The sequence below is a fragment of the Peromyscus maniculatus genome, chromosome 12 (genome assembly GCF_049852395.1).
Source record: "Peromyscus maniculatus bairdii isolate BWxNUB_F1_BW_parent chromosome 12, HU_Pman_BW_mat_3.1, whole genome shotgun sequence".
Taxonomy (NCBI): Eukaryota; Metazoa; Chordata; class Mammalia; order Rodentia; family Cricetidae; genus Peromyscus; species Peromyscus maniculatus.
In genome coordinates, this window is record NC_134863.1 from 14,443,942 (window position 1) to 14,462,701 (window position 18,760).

The following is an 18,760-nucleotide window of genomic DNA, read 5'->3' on the forward strand; positions in this document are numbered from 1 at the left end:
TCCTGGCACTGGAGAGACAGAGGCAGGGAGATTTCAGGGAGTTTGAGGTCAGCCTGGTCTATACAGTGAGTTCCAAGCCAGCCAGGGCTACATAGTGAGACCGTGTCTCAAGCAAACAAACAAACAAATAAATAGTTTAAACATTTAAGAGGTTTCTCAACATTAAAAATACAAGAGAAACAATAGACAATCTAAATATTTTCCTAATTGCATAATCTAATCTACATAAGAATTTACGGATTCAGTATTTGGCAGCAAGACAGCAAACAATGTTAAAGAAGATATTTTAAGGCTGCATTCCATACCCCAGATTGTATTGTAACTTAAGCCCTGAGTTACTGATGAGTGCAGTCTGTAGCCTTTGGACATTAAAATTGATATGTGCATATTAAAGTAAACAGTGTAGCCTGCTTTTCTTCTCCTCAGCAAAGGAACTTAGCCCAACTAATATCTAGAAATCTTAGATATGCACACAATCTGAAAGTCTGTATCAGATGTTGGTAGCCTGAGGAGCATGACTATTTAAGATGGTCAATATATAATTAAAATTTCAAGGTTCTAACTTTAAACTCATCGGAGTAAAAAAGTATGATTTATTATACAAATCCTTATTAAACACTTGTTTTGTTCTAATTAACTTTACAGGTTGTGAGTGGAATGATATATACTATGGAGTTCATAGCCAGAGAAACTGAGTGTTCCAAGGAGAGTAACATAGAATTGACAGCCAATTGTGAGGCCAAGCCCGCCGGGGTGAGTAGCACTGTGCCTGTGTGATGCTCTAAGAATCACCTGCTCGGGCGCCTCATGACTAACGGTTTTCCTCTTGGCTTCTGCTTTCCTGATTAGCAAAGTCTCAGCTGCAATGCCAACGTGTACCTAAAGCCTTGGGAGAACATCGCAGATGCGACTGTCAAGTGCCAAGAGTTAGAAATGGTAGGAATTCATTCATTCAGTTTCGGTCAGCTTGGAGTCAGTTCTGCCTATTCCAAAAAGCCGTGTCCGCGTATTGAAAACCCGTCATTACTGAAATACACTGGGGGAGGAGAAGCTATCTTTTTAAAATAGGAAGAAGTCGGACGTTTCTCTGCTGATCTTGACGTTTATGGCTGGAAAGGAGAACAGGCAACCTGTTGGTCACTTAACTCATTGTCAGTGTTCCCTGGAAGTTCTGTGGCTGGCAGTGAGGAGCCTGCCCCAGCCCCAACACCTTATTAAACTGAGGTGTGCTCTGCATTGTACATTCAAGGACTTCGTGAGAAATGTGTACTCACTCCCCTCCCACAGTTAATGAATCCTAACCTGCACTTTTAAAAGGTCCTCAGGGGTTTCACACACATGATTCAAGTCTGTAAGGCATTACTCTGCATCGTCCTTTTAGGGCTTTAAAGAACGCCCCATGTGACTCACACTTTGTTAGTTGTCAAAGATGGAACACTAAGATTTGAAATGAGAGCCATGTGGAGGCAGAGGCAGGCATTTCTCTGTGAATTCGAGGTCTCGAAAGTGAGTTCTAGGATAGCCAGAGCTGTTACACAAAGAAACCCTGTCTCAAAAAACAAAAAAGAAGGGCCAGGCAGTGGTGGCGCACACCTTTAATCCCAGCACTCAGGAGGCAGAGGCAGGTGGATCTCTGTGAGTTCGAGGCCAGCCTGATCTACAGAGTGAGTTCCAGGAAAGGCACCAAAACTACACTGAGAAACCCTGTCTCGAAAAACCAAAAAAAAAAAAAAAAAAGTAAAAAGGATGTTTAGGGCTGGGGATTTAGCTTAGTGGTAGAGTGCTTGCCTAGCAAGCGCAAGGCCCTGGGTTTGGTCCTTAGCTCCGGGCGGGGGGAGGGGGGGTGATTTGAAATGCTGTGAGGGTCCAGAGTGAATAACATCACGGTGTCTCTTGTCCCAGGCTCAGCACAGCAGACTTTTTATACATTTCCACCAGTCCTTAGGACCCTGAGAGGCAGGTGCTGTTATTTTTATTTTGCAGAAAAGTGAAGTTAGTCTGTACAGCATTGAGCGCAGGTCAGATCAGAGCCCTCCCTCTCCATCATGAGCCTGATTGCTAGAAGAGCTTGCCTGACTCTGAAGCCCAAAGTTCTTTCACCTCTGAACATTGGCTTCAACGGCCGCCCTCTCATGGAGAGCACCCACAGAGCCACACTTTAGTGCAAGTGGCCACCTCTCTTTTTCTAGTTTAGACCCTTGTCACTTGTATACTATCTCTAACACACTGTAAAAAGCCTTCTGACCACGCTTTGTGAGCAAGCCCTGTGGTGGTTCAGCCGACAAAGTGAAGCTGTGAAGATGCTCGGGCCTTTAAGGAGAACAGCAATGCTTGTAATAGAAATGGTATCAGTCATCCAACAGTGTACCCGAGCTATCATGTAGTTCAACCACCCAGCTTTTCCAAATGAAGAAAAACTCTTAGCCTTGGATATGGTTAAGAACAATAGTTGGGCAAGGCTGGGGATATAACTCAATGATGGAGTACTTGCCCAATATGTACAATGGCCCTGAGTTCAATCTTCAGTACCACAAACGAAGTCTACAAATTTTAAGAACAATCAAAAGAGAAACAATATCGTTGATTCATTTTCATAGAAAATTAATATAGTATTTAAAACCCGGCAAAGAATCACCCCATTGCAAACCAAAATGGCATCATCAGGTTCTTAGTCTGCCCTCATGAACAGCATGGTTCTAACATGATATATTCATTTTAATATTTCCTGTTTAGACTACAATGATGAGAAGGCCTCCAGGCTTTTCACCTTTCCGAGTCATCTCAGTACAAGAAACAAAAGCAGGAACAACTGTAAGTCCACCCTATACTGCCATGGTGCAAGAAGAGCAGAATCCAGAAAATGAACAAAGACCCGCTCACGGGCATGAAAGACAAACAAAACATAAGACTGACCACGCCCAAAAGCATGGGCATGACCAAGGCCATTGGCCCCCACAGATTCATGGCCTTGGCCATGGACATCAGAAACAACATGGCCTTGGCCATGGACATCAGAAACAACATGGCCTTGGTCATGGACATCAACCTAAATATGATTTTCTTAAACCCCAAAGGGAAGATGGCTTTGACCATGGACATACAGTGGAACATGGTCATAAGCATGGTCATGGTCATGGCCACGGTAAACACAAAAATAAAGGCAAAAACAAAGGAAAGCACACTGACCAGGGAACAGAGCCTTTGGCAAGCTCTTCTGAAGACAGTACTACATCCTCTGCACAGACCCAAGGGAGGACAGCAGGAACCACCCCTAGCCCTCCCCTAGCTCGGCCAAGTGTTACTCCTTCTGGCTTCCAGGACTCAGATTTAATTGACAGTGTGGTGGCTACCACACCACCATATGTCGCAGAGATTGAGGATGATTTGATCCCTGATATCCATGTACAACCAGATAGCCTTTCTTTTAAGCTGATATCTGACTTTCCAGAAGCAACATTCCACACATGTCCTGGACGCCCATGGAGGCCAGTTGGTACAAAGGATCTAACCACAGAAATGGGAGACTTTTCTGATTTTGATCTTGCTGACGCTCTTTCTTAGCTTTATACAGCCTGCTAACTCAGAGAGGCAAAGAAAGCACCCAGCTGACATTTCTCCTCCACCATTGTCCCAGAAGCCTGTCCTCTCTCCTTGTCTCAAATAAGTCTCTTCCAACTCACTCTCCCTTCCCTCTACTTCCTCTGCATCTCTCTGTCCATCCTCCTGACTCCTTCTCTTTATGGTTTCTTATTAATAATCCTATGCTCACTTCCTGTCAACTGGTTGCTTGCTCCACCTCTTGACCTATGGTTGACTTTATTTAATCCTGTTTACACTATTTGAGCAGAAAGCTCTTGGGTTAAAGGTGTGTGCTATGGCTGAGCCACACCACAACTAGAAACGGGTTTTTCCAGTAAGAAATGCAATCTTGGGGTTCAGAGTGTGATCAAATATCCTGCAACAATATGGCTTTTTGTACCCACTGGTGAGTCCACCAGGCTCCATTGGAAAGTTCCATACCCATGGCCACTGAGACACTCTAGTGGTCATTAGACAGACGGACAGACAGAAAACCTGAACATGAGACATGGGCCTGTAGGGAGGAGGGGCACTGACAAGCATGGGAGGGAAAAAACAGGGTGTGGGGTATGAGAACAATTATATATGAAAATTATATATGAAAACTTCAAAGAACAATATATGTGTGTACATATAGAAATATATGTATATGTATTTGAATACATATGTATATATAAGTAAAATTGTCAAAGAACAAATTCAGCTTGTTAAAAATATTATTGATCATAAACAACCAAACACATATAAAAAATGAAAAGTTTTGAAATACTATAAGAATTACTGGAGCTGGAGAGATGGCTCAGTGGTTAAAAGCACTGGCTGCTCTTCCAGAAGTCCTGAGTTCAATTCCCAGCAACCACATGATAGTTCACAATCATCTCCGGCAGGATATGATACCCTCTTCTGGCATAAAGTCGTACATGCAGATAGAGCTCTCAAATACATAAAATTAATTAATAATTAATTTAAAAGAAAAGAATTACCAAAATGTGAAAGAGACAGGAAGTGACCCCACACCACTGAACAAATGATATAAAGGGATTCCTGATTGCAGATTCGCTGCAAACCTTGGATTTAGAAAAAGCAAAATATATACAAAATGCAATGAAGTGATGTGCGGGAACAAAAAATAAGGATGTGGCTTTTAACAGTTTAACAGCCAGTCTGTAAATGCATGTGTTGCTGCTGTTTGAATTTACTGGAAGCATCTGGGCCCTGAGTGTTCCTTTCATTTCAAATATTGTCTACATTTTAAAATAAAGAGCCAATGACATCAGGAAACATTCTCACCTTGTCAACTGGCTTCATCGCTTTGCAAGCGTTGAGCAGAAATGTCAAATTAACAGAGTTTTGCTATACTTACAGAGGCTCCTAAACTCCTGTGAGTACAAGGGCAGACCCTCGAGGGCAGGGGCAGCGTCGCTGCCTGGCAGTGAGGCCTAATCTTCACACTCAGCACAATAGCCCCAGCAGCGACCCCGAGTGGAAGGACCAGAAGAATCATGGGATACATGTAACAAGGAAGAATGTCCCTTCATCACTCTGCTCCTGGGCGAAATAAAATTCAGACTTGATGAGTTCATGGTGGTCTCCTTTCAGCCACACTTATCTTGTAGCACATTGTAGCTGTCATCAAAGCTTGAGTTCGGCCACAGAAGCTTACCACGCCACTGTGGAACATTCTAAGTCGGACAGGAATCCTTAGATGAACTTCCTTCCCACTGAGACCCCACGGGTGCTAAGTGGAGGGGTGGAGAGTCGAACTTCTGCAGTGTCTAAGGACTCTCTCTTTCTTCTTCACCATGCTCCTGCTCACCAAGCCAGTGCTAGGAATAATTAGACTTGCTTATTAATATTTCTAAATCTCAGTAAGTTCCCAAATAGAAAGTAATCTATGTCAATATGATGTCTACTAACTTCTGGTTATCAGAAAATAGCCAGAGATCATGGTGGCATATACTTGTAATACCAGCACAGGGGAGACTGGGAAAGGAGGATTGCTGAGAATTTGAGGTCAGCCTGGGTTACATAGTGAGTTCAAGACCAGCCTGGGATACATAGAAAAACACTGCCCCCCACCCCTGCCAAAAAACAAAAACAAGCCATGCAGGGTGGCTTGACCTGAATCCCAGCAATTGGAAGAAAGAGGCAGGTGGATCTCTGAGTTCAAGCCTAGCCTGATCTACAGAGAGAGTTCTAGGACATTCAGAGCTACACAGAGGAACCCTGCCTGCCATCTGAGAACCTACTTGAAGCAACCAGTCTCTCCGCAAACAGAGCTCCCCTGCTCCCAACCTCCCCTGCACTTGAACCCCCCAATTCCAGGACCTGCCTGAAACACTTGCTCCCTCCACAGATTCAGCCCTCACCCCAACTCCATCTGGAGCTTTAACCCTAGCCCCACACAAAGCAATATCCAATATCCCTTAATTTAAAAAAAAAAAAAAAAAAAAAAGCCGTGGAGAGAGACAGACATGGTAGCACATGTCTTTAATCTAGCATTCAGGGGGCTCGCTATGAGTTTGAAGCCATCCTGGTGATCTACAAAACAAGTTCCAGCCAGCCAGGGATGTGTAGTGAAACTCTGTCTCAAAAACAAAACAAAACATGACAACGACAACAACAACAACAGCTCCGGAACAAATATATCTCAACACAATGAAGGCTATACATGTCAGGCTCAGGAGCAGGATCATGCTGAATGGAGACAAACTTGAAGCCACATCGTGAATATCATGAGCAAGACAAGGCTGCTAATTCTTTCCATTACTATTCAATATAGTTCTTGGGAGTCTTAGCTAGACCAATAAGAAAAAGAAAAGGGGCCAGGCGGTGGTGGCGCACGCCTTTAATCCCAGCACTCGGGAGGCAGAGCCAGGTGGATCTCTGTGAGTTCGAGGCCAGCCTGGGCTACCAAATGAGTCCCAGGAAAGGTGCAAAGCTACACAGAGAAACCCTGTTTCGAAAAACCAAAAAAAAAAAAAAAAAAAAGAAAGAAAGAAAAGAAAAGGGATATGAACAGGAAAAGAAATCGAAGTGTTTCTGGTATGATTTTAGACATAAAAGACTCTAGGGGATGACTGTGGCTTATAATAAATTTCGGTTTTACTCAGTTATTGAAAAAAATAACCAAATGAATGGAAACACATGAACTATGAACCAAAGGCTGAGGGACCCCCAGCTGGATCAGGCCCCCTGAATAGGTGAGACAGTTGATTGGCTTGATCAGTTTGGGAGGCAACTAGGCAGTGGGACCAAGTCCTGTGCTCATTGCATGAGTTGGCTGTTTGAAACCTGGAGCTTATGCAGGGACACTTGGCTGTGTCTGGGAGGAAGGGACTGGACCTGCCTGGACTGAGTCTACCAGGTTGATCACAGTCCTCGGGGGAGGATTTGCCCTGGAGGAGGTGAGAATGGGGGGTGGGCTGGGGGTAAGGGGAGAGGGTGGGAGGGGGGAGAATAGGGGAACCCGTGGCTGATATGTAGAACTGAATGGTATTGTAAAATTAAAAAAAAAAAAAAAAAAAAAAAACTTAAAAAAAAAAAAAGACTCTAGGGCCAGCCTGGTGGGTCACTGGGTAAAGGCTCCTGTGGCCATTCCTGATAACCTGAGTTCAATCCTGGGATCCATACAGTGGAAGGAGAGAAGCAACCCCTAAAAGTTGTCAATCAGACTTCTACATGCATTTCATAGTCTACGGCACATGAGCACACACACATAAACACATACAAATGAATAAAGGTAATTTTAAAAAATTAAAAGAGACCTTGAAGATGCCACCAGAAAACTCTTACAGCTAAAAAAAAAAAAAAAAAAAATGCTTTCAGCAAAGTGGCATAAAATAAAATAAATACATAAAATCAGGAGTCTTCCTATGTACTAATGACAAACATACTGAGAAAGAATCCTGGAAACAATTCCATTCACAATAGCCTCAGAGAAAATATCCTGGAATAAACCTGCCAAGAGATTGAAAGACCTCTACAATGAAAACTTTAAATCTCCAAGAAAAGAAATTGAGGAAGACACAACAAGGTGAAAAAAAATCACCTGTGCTCAGGGATTAGAACATTCGTTGTGGAAACAACCACCTTGCCTAAAGCTGTCCCTGCAGATTGCAGGTCACGGGAATCCCAATCAAATCTCCTTGCTATTCCTCACAGAAATAGAAAAAAAAATCTTAAGATTCATAAAACAGCACAGCAGCCCCCAGATAAACAAAGCAATCCTAGTCAAGAAGAATACAGCCGGAGACATCAGCTTTCAGATTTCAGATTTCACTGCAGAGCCACAGAAACAAAGGCAGCCCAGTGCTGACATGAATGCAGACAAGCTCATCAACGGGTAGAATAGAAGCTGCAGAGAGAGGTCCGTAGAATTACAGCCATTTGGTTTTTTATAAAGAGGCCAAGGATGCACGCCAGAGAAGAGATAATGTCTTCAACAAATGGTGCTGAGAAACTGGACATCCAAACAAAAAAGACGAAGAAGAGATGCTTATCTCTCATTGACACAAAACCCAGCTCCAGATGCGTCAGGGTCTCAGTATAAAACCTGAAACTTCAAGAAGAAAGAGTAGGGTGTCCACGACGAGACACGGGCATGAGGAAGGGCTTTCTGAGCAGGACCCATGTCGCTCAGGAAATAAGGCCAACAACTGACAAATGGGACCTCGGCTTCTGTGCAGGAAAGGAAACTGTCGATCAGGTGAAGAAACACCCTTCAGGGTGAGAAGTTACACATCTAACAGAGGATTCAAATCTAGACTACACAAAGAACTAAAAAAAAAAATAGCAAGAAAATGGAACTAAACAGTTCTCAAAGAAGAAATACTTGTGGCTAATAAATATTGTTTAAAGTGTCTGGCATCAGGGGTTCGAGAGGTAGCTCAGTGGTTAAGAGCACTTGCTATTCTTGAGCAGGACCTAGATTCAGATCCCAGGCCCCACATGGTGGCTCACAACCATCACAACCACTCCAGCTTCAGGGACTCTGACATCCTGTTCTGACCTCCACAGATATCAGGTATGTACATACATACATACATACATGCAGGCAAAACACCCATAAAATAAAAAATAAATCTGCAACAATTTTTTAAGTATTCAACATCATTAACCACCAGGAAAATGTTAATCAAAACCAATCTGAGATTTCATCTTACCCTAGTCAGAATAGCCATTATCAATAAATAAATAAATAAATAAATAAAAATAAAAATTACCCCACATGGTGGTGGCGCACACCTTTAATCTCAGCTGGGTTTTTTGAGACAGGGTTTCTCTGTGTAGGTATATGGCAGCTGTGACCACCCATGCCAGAAGGGCGCACACACAGAGACATTACGGTAAGAGGGTGGCAGGTGTGAAAGAAGAAGGGGTCATCAGGAATGGGAAGGAGATGAGACAAGATATTGAGGGTGTGACCAGGATAAAAATGTATGCAAATAAGAAACTGGAAATTTTAAAAAATTTTTAAAAAGAAAAAGAAAAAAATGTAACCTCCCCAAAGTTTAAGGAAAATCTGAAATGATCTTTTTGACCCAGGTGATGGAGGAAACAGAAAACTAGTGAAGTCAAACATGGTAGATGATTTAAATTTCCTTTAACAAAAACCTTTATCCAATGCCTGTAATAGCCACTTAGTGTGCCAGACCACGTACCTTTGGTCACTTAATCCTTACTAATGCCCTGAGGTCTTGTGCTCAAGTTTCTTTTACATTGAGGAAACTTTTATTGTCAATACGTTGACCAATGTAATAAAAGACGATATTGAAGAGGTCACAGAACCAGTGCCAGAGGTTAATAAATGAAAGAGCTGGTACTTCAACTCAGACCTTTAAACTCCAATATACCAATCGACCTTGAGACGTTCTTCAAGGTTATTATTACAAAAGACATGCCAAGGAGTTGGAAAGGGCACTGACTGTTCTTCCAGAGGACCTGGGTTCTCTTCCCAGGACCCCCACGGCAGCTCACAACTGTCTGAAAATAGTCTCAAGTGACCTGATGCCTCTTCCGGTTTCATCAGGCACTGTACACAGGTGGTACACATGCACACATGCAGGAAAAAAAAAAATCCATACACATAAAACAAACAAATGATGTTTTAAAAAACGTAACTCGCATTTATGACTCTGAGATGATCGTTATCTCAGCTAAAAACTATTAAATAGCTGTGGCTGACTCTGTTCCCAGTACTGAGGTAAACTGTAATTGATTAGACCAGGCCCTGAAAGATGAATTTTAGAAGATATAAAGCCTTTCCCAGAAAGGGCTTACAGTCTCACTGAAAAGTCAAGACAAAAGTATGTGGGTGGCTGGTGCCAGCGGCCAATCACCAGCGGCCAAGCAGACAACCTGAGTTCAAGGCACAGGAACTTCATGGAGGAGGTGTCCTGTCTGCACACTCCCCCATGTTGTTCTCTGACCTCCACACGTGGCTGTTTTTTTTTTTTTTTTTTTTTTGATCAGTGAACAGACCAGACCAATAAAATAAGAGGCTGTTGAAGAGGTCGAGGAACCAATGCAGAAGGTGGAACAAGACCAGGTTGGGAGCTGGAGTGAAGTAGGCAGGAGAATCCTTGTTATGGCTCTTGATACGCCCAAGTGCTTAAGGTGGATTGTTATGGAGATTCTGGGAGACATGAAAGTGAATGAGCCAGGGACTGTCTTCAAACGGTCAGGTTTTAACAGGATGACCCCTCAGTGCTTTATTCAACAACTGAGTATTGTATTTCTACATTGTGAAAGGACCAAGCAGATGCCATAACAGGCTGCTCGGTCTTCTCTCAGAGATCAGGCCTCAATTTCAGTTTCCTGAAACTTGAGCAAACAGTTTCTGGGAGGGCTGTGAACAAAAGACATAGTCCTTGCAGTAGCTCCCTTTCTACACGTACTCTGACTGCTCAAAGTTCAGCCAGGTGTTTACTGTCTGGGACCCCTCACCAACTTAGAGTTATGTGCATGAGTCAAGGACAGAGCCTGGACCACTGAGCCAGCCCCCACAGTCAGTATGTGCTAGGCCAGCCAGCCCCCATGGCAGCTCAAGGACAGAGCCTGGGACTTGTGCCAGACTGCCCCCAAAGTGATAATTGTAACCACCAACTAGTAAATTCAAAGGTTACATACCCTCACCCCATTAAAAGAGAACAGAGACCTTCAAAAATAAAAATAAACCAGTCCGAGTTGCACCCGTGCCAAACCCCCAAAGCCCCCCAAGCCCCCTGAAGGGCTTGTGGTTTTTGCCTTTAAATAGCCAGCCTCACAAAGAAAGAGCAACTCCTCCCTGCCTCACTGTATTGGGTGTAGGAATGAGTTCCCTGTCTGGACTTGTATCTATAGAATAAACCTTGCTGTTGTATTCTGGACATCCACGGTCTTCAATGGTCTCTTTGGGGTCAAGATCTGGGCATAAGACATTGGACATTTGCTACTGCCCAGTGAGTACACACTTTTCTCCCATGTTGTTTTTGTTTGTTTGGTTGGTGGAGCTGAGCATGTTGTTATGTTGTTTTTGGTTGGTTGGTGGAGCCAAGCAGAGCAGAGCCGAGCCGGTGGTGGGTGGTGCATGCTTTCAATCCCAGCACCCAGGAGGCAGAGGGAGGTGGATCTCTGCGTTCAAGGCCAGCCTGGTCTATAGAGTGAGTTCCAGGACAGCCAAGGCTACACCGTGAAACCCTGTCTCAGAAAACAACAACAAAAAACACAAACAAACAAAAACCTGGCTGCAGGCAAGCCTGTAGAGCATTACATTTACTAGTGATTGATATGGGAGAGCATAGCCCATTGTGGGTGGGGACACCCCTAGGCTAAAGGTCCTGGGCTCTATAACAAAGCAGGCTGAGCAAGCCATGGGAAGCAAGCCAGTAGGCAGCACCCCTCCATGGCCTCTGCATCAACTCCTGCCTCCAGGTTCCTGCCTGTAAGGATTATGTCCTTAATTGCGTCACCAGCCTGTGACGGCGTCCCAGCCTAAAAAGCGGGTGTGCTCTCTCTGTGTTGTCTCTTTTCCATACCGCCTCTCCTTCCGTATTCTTCCTCCTCCGTTCTCTCTCTCTCTCTCTCTCTCTCTCTCTCTCTCTCTCTCTCTCTCTCTCTCTCTCTCTCTCCTTCTCTCTCAATAAAGCTCTAGAAAGGTAACCATGGCTTGTGACTCTTCCCATCACCGATACATTCATCACTCTCCTCCGTCGGCATGGCCACCGTGGGCGGTGGGCCAGCCACAAGCACCGCCGCTTAACCAACACTGCCCTACTTGAGTTCCTGCCCTGACATCTTCAGTGATGAGCAGTGATGTGGAAATATAAGCCAAACAAACCCTGTCTCCCTAAATTGTTTGGTCACAGTGTTTCATCACAGTGATAGTAACCCTAAGACACCTGCTTCTCCTTGTCCAGCATGCTGGTGTGCCATTTAAGTTAAGCTGAGTTTCCTCATCTATTCTGTTATACCTGGAATGTGTATGTCCAGAGAGTGATCAGTCCACACTGTTAGCCCTTCTTAGGGAAAAGTCAATTGGGAAAACAATGGAGGCACACCTGATTTTCATAACAGAAGACAGCTTGATATATAACAAGCCAAGTAACACCAAAAGCTCCCTGGGATTTGGCTTCCTCTGGAGGAATTCCCTGATCCCTCCAGGTAGTGACTTCACCATACCCAGCCGAGTTCTTATGATCGATTCCTGCGGCCCGCGGCACTCATTAGCAAGTCTTAGTGCTGCTGCTGGCTCCGGTCTTGTGCGGACAGCCATATTGTTGGGGTATCATGGGTACAGCTTCCCTCGTCATTTCTAGGAGACAGTCTTAGGGCAGGCGTCCTGGTCCTCTGCCTCTTACAATCTTTCCTCCCGCCTTCCACGATGTTCTCTGAGCTTTAGGTGCAGGAGTTGGGTTGTAGATGTGTCCATCGGGGCTTGGCTCTGTTGATGTCTGCATCATGACCAGTTATGGTTTTCTGTAACGATCTCTGCTGTAAAAAGAACTTTTTTTTCTCAAGACAGGCTTTCTCTGTGTAGTTTTCGATGCCTGTCCTGGATCTCACCCTGTAGACCAGGTTGGCCTCGAACTCAGAGAGATCCGCCTGGCTCTGCCTCCCAAGTGCTGCGATTAAAGATGTGGGCCACCACCGCCCGGCAGAACTTTTTTTGATGAGGGGTAAGAGCTGCATTTACCTGTGGGTATAAGGGTGAGTTTTAGATTGTAGTTAGGAATCATGCTGCTTTAGTAAAGTGGTTATAGTAGGTTAAGAGATGCAGTCTTTGGGGGGCGGGGGGGGGGGGGGGAGGCAGTGTTAGATACAGGGTTCTCTGTGTAGTCCTGGTTGTCTTGGAACTCACTCTATATATCAGGATGGCTTTGAACTCAGATATCGGCCTGCCTCTGCCCCTGGAGTGCTGGGATAAAAGGTCTGCGACAACACCACCCAGCTAAGAGATTTTTGGAGCCTTAAAGAGTATCGTAAGAGCCCTGCAGTGGTGGCACATGCCCTAATCCTAGCACTTGGGAAGCAGAGGCAGGCGGAGTTCGAGGTCAGCCTGGCCTACAGAGCTAGTTCCAGGACAGCCAGGGCTACACAAAGAAACCCTGTTTTGAAAAACCAAAAAAAAAAAAAAAAAAGTATCAGAAAAAATTCCAGCCAGACTAAAACTCAACAGGGAAGAGAAGAGCAGTGTTCTGCCACCTGGTGCCCATTTGTGAAATTGCATCCTGAGACTTCCCAAAATCCACCAGGAAGTTTAAGTCGCCAAGACTGAAACCTTAAAGGTCTCCTACCAGGAGCAAACAGAAGGTGTCTTAGTCTATCTGGAAGAGTCTCAGCCTAGACAGCAGTTAAAACTGTAATTCACCATAATAAAATTTACAAATATGCCGGGCGGCGGTGGCGCATGCCTTTAATCCCAGCACTCAGGAGGCAGAACCAGGTGGATCTCTGTGAGTTCGAGGCCAGCCTGGTCTCCATAAGTGAGTTCTAGGAAAGGCACAAAGCTGCACAGAGAAACCCTGTCTCTGGGGGGAGAAAAGCTTTTTAGCTGGGAAGCCCGGCTTAGCCATTGTTGATTGCACTGAGTCCTTTGTTGCTTTGCAGACTCACAAAGGAAATAAAGTAACAACTCCCTTCAAAAATTATAGTTTCCCGTACTTGACCTCTGGCTCTCCTGGCATATCTGCACACATGTAAATGATGATGCCATCAACTTGTTCATATTTATAATAACTAAAGGTGGCCAAACATGAATTATCCATGGTCTGCAGACCCCTAAAAAGGACCATTTGAGTCTGTTTTGTAATGATGTAGAACTGATGTCCCAAGTACATTGGCTCAGTGGTTAAGATCATTTAGCGCTGTAGCCAAGGACTCAGGGTGAATCCCAAGCACCCACATGGCATCTCACAACTGTCTGAGACTCCAGTCCTTGGGGATCTGACCCCCTATTCCTGACTTATGCAGGCATCAGGCGTACATGATATATATATAGGCAAAATACTCATACACGTAAATAAGAAAATTGGGCCTGGGGGTGGTGGTTGTGATGGTGGTGTAGGTGGGCTGAGCATGATGGCACATACCTGTAATCACAGCACTTGAGATACTGAGACAGGAGGATTGCCTGGGCTATAGAAAGAGTATCATGCTAACATATCAAAACTGTCAAAAACGAAACAAATATAGAATAATAAGGCATGCTATCATTTTCTGTTAAAAAAAAGAGATCACATTTCCTTGTATATATTAATATATATTGAACACACACACACACACACACACACACACACACACACACACATATATATATATATATATTGAGCACACAGAAGAATCAGTATCATTGGTTGAATCTTGAGAAAATAATTAGGTACAAGGAAATTGGGTAATTCTTATGAATATAATGTCTATTCGAAAACTAAATCAAAAATTAGGGGCCGAGCAGTAGTGGCAAATGTCTTTAATCCCAGCACTCACTCAGGAGGGAGAGGCCGTCGGATCTCTGAGTTCAAGGTCAGCCTGGTCTACAGAGTGAGTTCTAGGACAGCCAGGGCTACACGGAGAAATCTGGGGGATGGGGAGGAGGTTAGTTGAGGTGGCACACTTCTACAATCCCAGCATTATTGGGGGTAGGGCAGTGGCAAGGGGACTAATTGCATTCTAGACCAGCCAGGGCTACATAGCAAGACCCTGTCTCAAAAAACAAAACAAAACAAAACAAAACAAAACAAAACAAAACAAAAAAAACAATTAACGGGTTCCAAGATAGCCAGGGCTACACAGAGAAACCCTGTCTTGAAAAAACAAAAACAAAAAACAAAAAACAAAAAACAAAAAAAAACAATTGTGCCAGCCACATGGCTCAGCAGATAAAGCCACCTGTCGTCAATCCTGAAGATCTGGGTTGATCCCCAGGACCCACATGGTGGGAGGAAAGAGTCAATTCTCACACATTGTCCTCTGACTGACACACAAGTGATTGTATACCCAAACACATAAACACACATGAGCACAAAATAAGCAAGAGCCTGGAGAAAGGACTCCACAGTTAAGAGAGCACACTGCTCTCACAGAGGACTGCATTTTGGTTCCCAGCACCCACAAGATGGCTCACAACTCCAGCTCCAGGGAGTCTGATGCCCTGGCCTCTGCAGGAATCTACATGCACATACTGTACCCCCAACACACATACATATAGTTAAAACTAGTCTTTAAAATAAAGAGACAAGTCGGGCGTGGTGGCACACACCTTTAACCCAAGTACTTGGGAGGAAGAGGCAGGTGGATCTCTGTGAGTTCCAGGTCAGCCTGGTCTACAAAGCAAGTTCCAGGACAGCCAGGGCTGTCGCACAGAGAAACCTTGTCTTGAAAAACTTAAAATAAATAAATTAATTAATTAATTAATTAAGAGATAAATAAATCAAATGTAATTCATTAAACTCAGTCAAGCAATACAGTTTTCTGAAGATTCCAGTTTTGTTAGGCCAAAGCTGTATCATCATCCAGGAGGCAGAGGAAGAAGGATCTTAGTTCAAGGCCAGCCTGCTCTACATAATGACACCCCCTTTCAAACAAACAGACAAACAAACCAACAAAAAATGCTGAAAATTATGAAGAAGAATAAAAATGTCCCAACCAAAGCCCAGTTGGAATCCCAATAAAATCTACAGTGCTTAGGGCATATCTCATCAGTGGAGACTGACTGGTTTGTGTGGGCCATGGGCTGATCCTAGCAGTACAAACAAGAAAATGTGCTATGTCCAACTGTATCTTGGGACTGGATTAGAATGGACGCTGTTGCAGCTGATCTGCTCTGGGGAGCTAGACTAGGAACCCAAGTAGTTCCTAACCACCTTTAAAAGTTATTTTATATGTATGTGTGTTTGCCTGCATGTATGTGTGCCACGTGCATGCCCAGTGTCTGTAGAAGTCAGAAGGTGTCAGATCTCCTGAAGTTGTAGTTACAGAGGGTTGTGAGCCTCTCTGTGAGCTGGGAGCCAAGCCCTGGTCCTCTGGAAGAGCAAACAGTGCTCTTAATTGCTGAACCAACTTGTGAGACCAAAATAGGAACAATATACCTTTCAGGTTAAGGGTTCTTCTGTTTGCAGTTAAGACAGTCAAGAACAGGTTCCTGTTTGTCCTGCTAGGATTAAGCTTTCTGATTGTAGTTAAAGAATAGGTTCCTGTTTGTCCTGAGTTAAGCCCTTGCAAGTTAAGATTTCTTTGTGCAATTACTAATAAGTTCCTGGGGCTGGAGAGATGGCTCAGAGGCTAAGAGCACTGGCTGCTCTTCCAAAGGACCTGGGTTCAATTCCCAGCACCTACATGGCAGCTCACAACTGTCTGTAACTCCAGTTCCAGGGGATCCAACACCCTCACATAGACACGCATGCAGGAAAAATGCAGACAAAACACAAATGCACATTTAAAAAAAAAAAGAATAAGTTCCTGTTTCTTAGATCTGTTGTAAACTGGAAAACATGTTTCTCAACCCACACTAAACTCGAACCCCCATTCACATGATGTATATTCTTACCCATGTTCCTTCCCTTTCATTGTAGTTTTCTAGCTCTTGTACATTACTCTCTCCCCCCTGTGAACACCTTACCTCCCTTATATAAAGGCCAACAGGGCTGCACTCTCAAATCCTGATTTAGAGTAAGACAGCCCCTGGCCAGTCCTGAGTGCACTCCAAAATACAGTTTGCTTTAACTGGACCCTCGTGACTCTCTCTCTCTCTCTCTCTCTCTCTCTCTCTCTCGTTTTTTTTTTTTTTGTTTGTTTGTTTGTTTGTTTTGTTTTTGTTTTTTTTTTTTTTTTTTCGAGACAGGGTTTCTCTGTGTAGCTTTGCACCTTTCCTGGAACTCATTTTGTAGCCCGGGTTGGCCTCAAACTCAGAGAGATCTGCCTGCCTCTGCCTCCCGAGTGCTGGGATTAAAGGCATGCACCACCACCACCACCACCACCACCACCACCTGGCATCTTTTTTTTTTTTCAAGACACAATTTCTCTGTGTAGTCCTGGCTGTCCTGGAACTCGCTCTGCAGAGATCCACCTGCCTCTGCCTCTTCAGTGCAGATTAAAGGTATGCACCACCACCACCAGGCTCCTAAAACCTTTGTCAATGTACAGGTCCCCTAAGCAGCAGGTGTGGCCATATCTAGGGAGATGTTAGAAATGCAAATTCCCCTGAAATCCATGTTTCTCAGAATTGGGTGTTGGGGATGGGTCTGTTTAACCCCAGCACTATGGAGGCCGAGGCAAGTGGAACTCTAGAATGTGAGTTATAGGTCAGTCTGGTTTACAAGATAAGTTCCAGGAGAGGAGAGTCACAAGCTACAACATGATGAGACCCTGTCTCAAAATGTGAAGGCCTAGACTTGACTTTACAGGCTCCATCTTAGGGCAGGGCCACCATCCCAGACCACTTTCTGTACTCAGTTCCAGGAAGGACCTCAGGAATGTGCCATGACAACTTGAACAGATACAGAGCAGTATCCTCCTGCAGACATCCTGTCTGCAGTTTATGGTCCTTGAAGATATCTGATAATCCTACTGAGCAGTCCAGATAATCCTGTTCAGCATGTTGTGGTTCCCCACCAAAAGTCTAACCCAATGGTTTCATATGTGGTTTCACGCCCAAAGTCTAGACCAATAGTTTCACAAAATCACCTTGCCCCATGTCCCTTCTACCCAATCCCAAATTGCCAGTTCCCGGCTTGTGGTTTTTTTCTATAAAAACCTTCTATGCCTGGGTTTGTGGCCGGTCGCCACCTTTCCTTCCATCTGCCTGCGGTGTCCCAGGTTGAACCTGAATAAAAGGACCCTTATGTGCTTGCATCGGAAACCAGCTCCTTGGTGGTCTCTGGGGGTTTCTCGAAATGGATACAACAAAAACAAAACAAAATAAGAATTGTTTTGATGAAGAAAAGGAGAGGAGGATGAAGGAGAAACGGGTGCGGCTCAGAGGCAGAGGGCTGGCCTAGACAATGGAGGCTCTGGGTTCTCTATTCCCAGCACCGAAGGAATGCAGAAAAAGAACAATAACTAACTAAAAGCGAGCGTGCTGGAAGTGTGTTCAAGGGAGCCCAGCCGAGAAACTGTTGACATGACTGCTGCTCCCATGATGTAAGGGGAAGGTTTTCATCGTGCACAAGAGAGAGAAAATAGCAGCATCTGGAAGGGTCCATAGTGGAGAGAAAAGGAAGCCAACTGGACATGGCCAGGGCTATGCAGGAGGAGGGGAAATGGGAGGAGATAGGGAACAGAGAGAGCACAGTGACAACAGCGGGGGAGGAGGAACCTTGCTTTATACAGAGAACAAATGGGTACCTGGGAGGAGGGAGGCCTAGGGAGGCTGGTGTAGACTTTCAAATGTCTCACAAGTGCTTGTGACTAGAGACTGAGGGAGCCTGGAGGCCAGCATGGCACAGATGTAAGTCAACAGAGCCCTGTGTCCCTTTGGAAACGACTCCTTTGTCAAGGGAACTGGATTCACAAGTTCCTGAGGAATGCTGGCTTTTATCTAACTTCCACAAATCCTTCTGTAGTACATATATAGCTGAAATGGGCCTAGACTCACTCAATTTTTGGACTGAGTCAGTGGGCCTGCCCTTTTGGGGAGTGAGGAATGGGGTACCCTTTGGACCTGGCAGTGAGCAACAACAGTCTATATATAGCCTTAGCTACTAGG

General features: G+C 44.5%; 1 protein-coding gene across 2 annotated transcripts in view; it reads left to right on the plus strand.

The window, feature by feature from the left end:
* The window catches only part of Kng1 (kininogen 1), a 29,780-nt gene extending 24,621 nt beyond the window's left edge, over positions 1 to 5,159 (plus strand). Inside the window, exons 8-11 of one of the 2 annotated variants that reach the window (XM_006985060.4) lie at positions 646 to 753; positions 850 to 936; positions 2,734 to 2,811; positions 4,945 to 5,159. In XM_006985060.4, coding sequence (XP_006985122.1) covers positions 646 to 753; positions 850 to 936; positions 2,734 to 2,811; positions 4,945 to 5,022 — 351 coding nt within the window. In that variant the 3' untranslated portion in view covers positions 5,023 to 5,159. Of the gene's footprint in view, positions 1 to 645; positions 754 to 849; positions 937 to 2,733; positions 4,861 to 4,944 lie in introns of those variants that run through there. The other variant, XM_042259090.2, reaches the window with a different exon arrangement.
* Positions 5,160 to 18,760: the final 13,601 nt, after the last annotated feature.